Genomic DNA, 2,493 nt, shown 5'->3' with positions numbered 1-2,493 from the left:
CCTAACCTGTGATCCCTCTTAGGAGCAATTAAGATAAACCTCTAATTCATCTGCTTTATCCCAACCTGTCCTTCTTCTCCGTCTCTCATTCACTGACCTCCACTCTCCCCCTCGTCTCTCCTCCTCCTCCTCCTCCTCCCCTCCATCTGCAGCCTCCCCCCACCACCATCCTCCTTCTGTGACAGAGGCAAGGAGAGCACTGAGTCATGACATCATAATTCACCGGGCTCCCAGTTTTCACGGTTAAATCAATATCAGTGTGTCCGAGTCAAGGTTGGAGGCCGGCCTTCACAGCTCAGCTCTTCCTGCTTCTTTCTCATAGAAAATCATATAAATTGTCCCTAAAATAATTAAGCCTTCAGATCCATCTCTGGCCTGTATTTTTTTTCTCTCTCTCTCTCTCTTCCCCCTGGCTCCTGTCTGATAAACAGCACTGCCACAGAGTCAAGGTGCTGCTGCTGAGGATGGAACTTATTCCTCCTCTGTCTCCTCCCTTCACTCTAATAATTAGGCTCATCATGTTTTAATCAGACAGGCCTGTTTGGTGCATCAGACTGAGATGCTGCAGCCACATTTTCTACTTGAGACTCAACTTTGAAAGCTGCTGTTGTCCAGTTTCTTTCAGAAATGTTCATTTTTACAGAGTCTTGAATATTAGAGCTGTGGAAGGAGTGTGTGTGTGTGTGTGTTTGTGTGTGTGTGAGAGAGAGAGAGAGAGAGAAAGAAAGAGGGAGGACGGTGGAGAAAGAGGAGGCGCCTGAGTCTGGGGAGGCGGAATAAGCAGAGAGTCTGAACAGGCTCTCAAAGCGCAGAGACAGACGGGAGCTAATATAAACGTGCTGCCCTTCACTCGGGGGCTATCAGGGGCTAAGAAAACAGCGCTACCTCTGTCACTGACCTCCGGCGCTTCAAAGAGACGCGCTGAGCTCCGGCCCATGTAGAGCGGCCAGCGGTCATGGCCACGCTGGAGGGCTGCCGCTGCCGGGGTGCCAGCGGCCGAAACAACAACAGCATCCTCTACAGCATTCTGAAGAGCGACAGCCTTGTGACCCCCGAGGAGCAACAGCAACAACAACAACAACAACAACAACAACAACATCCCCACCAACAACAAACACTGCAACACTTGTTCCAGAAGACGCCCTCCTCCGCTCCGGCTTCCCTGCAGGAGCTCCGGCAGCAGGCTTGCTCCTGCGGCTCGACGCGCCGCCGCGGCGTCCTGCGCTCCCCGCAGGTGACGTGCAAAGCGGCGTCCGCGGTGCTGGTGAAGACGCTGCGCTTCGTGAAAAACGTCCCCTGCTTTCGAGAGCTGCCGGAGGACGACCAGCTGATACTGATCCGGAGCGGCTGGGCGCCGCTGCTCGTGCTGGGACTCGCGCAGGACCGAGTGGACTTTGAGACCACGGAGACGGTGGAGCCCAGCATGCTGCAGCGCATCCTCACGGGTCTGCCGGACAGACAGGGCGAGTTGTTGGCCGGACAGAGCAGGGGGGCGGCCGGGGTCTCTGTGGTGGACATCGAGGCTATCAGAGCCTTCCTGAAGAAGTGCTGGAGTGTAGATATCAGCACGAAGGAGTACGCGTACCTGAAGGGAGCTGTGCTGTTTAATCCAGGTGGGTTTTCTTACCTGTGCGTCAAAGTTAGGCTGTTTAACACAGGTGGCATGTAGCTGAGACATGAGTGCATCGACTGGCTTATTGATAAGTTATTGCAGGTATTCATATTAGAAGTTTGACTTGTTTGGAGAAGTGGCACATTTTACGCACAAACATGCACTAAATAACCCGTGCGCCTTTGCAGGGTGGGTATGTGGAAAGCATTCTGAACTTTTCTCTTTACTTTCATCTCCCTTGCCTCTCTCTCTCTTTCTCCCAGACCTGGAGGGGTTGCGCTGTCTGCACTACATCCAGTCGCTGCGTCGAGAGGCGCACCAGGCTCTGAACGAGCACGTCCGGCTGATCCACCGTGAAGACACGTCGCGGTTCGCCAAACTGCTCATAGCTCTGTCCATGCTGAGGGCCATCAGCCCGCCGGTGGTCGCCCAGCTCTTCTTCAGACCCGTCATAGGCACCGTCAACATCGAGGAGGTGCTCATGGAGATGTTCTACGGGAAGTAGGTCACAGGTCCACGGCGGAGGGAAGATGAATTCAGCAGGTTCAGCTGTCAGATGGACTTGCTCCAATAAACTCGTATTGGGTAGGAGGTGAGGGGCAGATGAGGAGGATATTTGGGACTGAATTGACAACATCTGTATTGCGGGAGAATCTTTAAGGACTGTGAGATGATCAACTTTACGCAAGAGTGTGTGTGAATGCATGTGAGAATGACGAAGAGAGTGTGTTGAGGGAAAGAAATGTTCTAATAGAGGAAAACTACAAAGCAGCTGCTGGAATTCATAACTTATTTGTTTTTATATAAACTATTTTTCTATAATAATGATAATAATAATAAAAAAAAATACAACTGTGTAAGTGTGTGTTTGTGATATCTAC

At 51.7% G+C, this 2,493-nt stretch overlaps 1 protein-coding gene across 1 annotated transcript; it reads left to right on the top strand.

The window, feature by feature from the left end:
* Positions 1-955: 955 nt before the first annotated feature.
* On the top strand, positions 956-2,248 carry LOC103362601 (nuclear receptor subfamily 0 group B member 1-like). The gene is made up of 2 exons (XM_008289000.1): positions 956-1,613; positions 1,876-2,248. Exons 1-2 carry the CDS (start codon positions 956-958, stop codon positions 2,115-2,117), a joined length of 900 nt encoding a protein of 299 aa, XP_008287222.1. The 3' UTR covers positions 2,118-2,248.
* The last annotated feature ends 245 nt before the right edge of the window (positions 2,249-2,493 follow it).

The sequence above is a fragment of the Stegastes partitus genome, unplaced genomic scaffold (genome assembly GCF_000690725.1).
Source record: "Stegastes partitus isolate 25-593 unplaced genomic scaffold, Stegastes_partitus-1.0.2 Scaffold587, whole genome shotgun sequence".
Lineage (NCBI taxonomy): Eukaryota > Metazoa > Chordata > Actinopteri > Pomacentridae > Stegastes > Stegastes partitus.
Note: the sequence above shows the minus strand (reverse complement) of the source record. Positions and strands in the feature narration are given on the sequence as shown.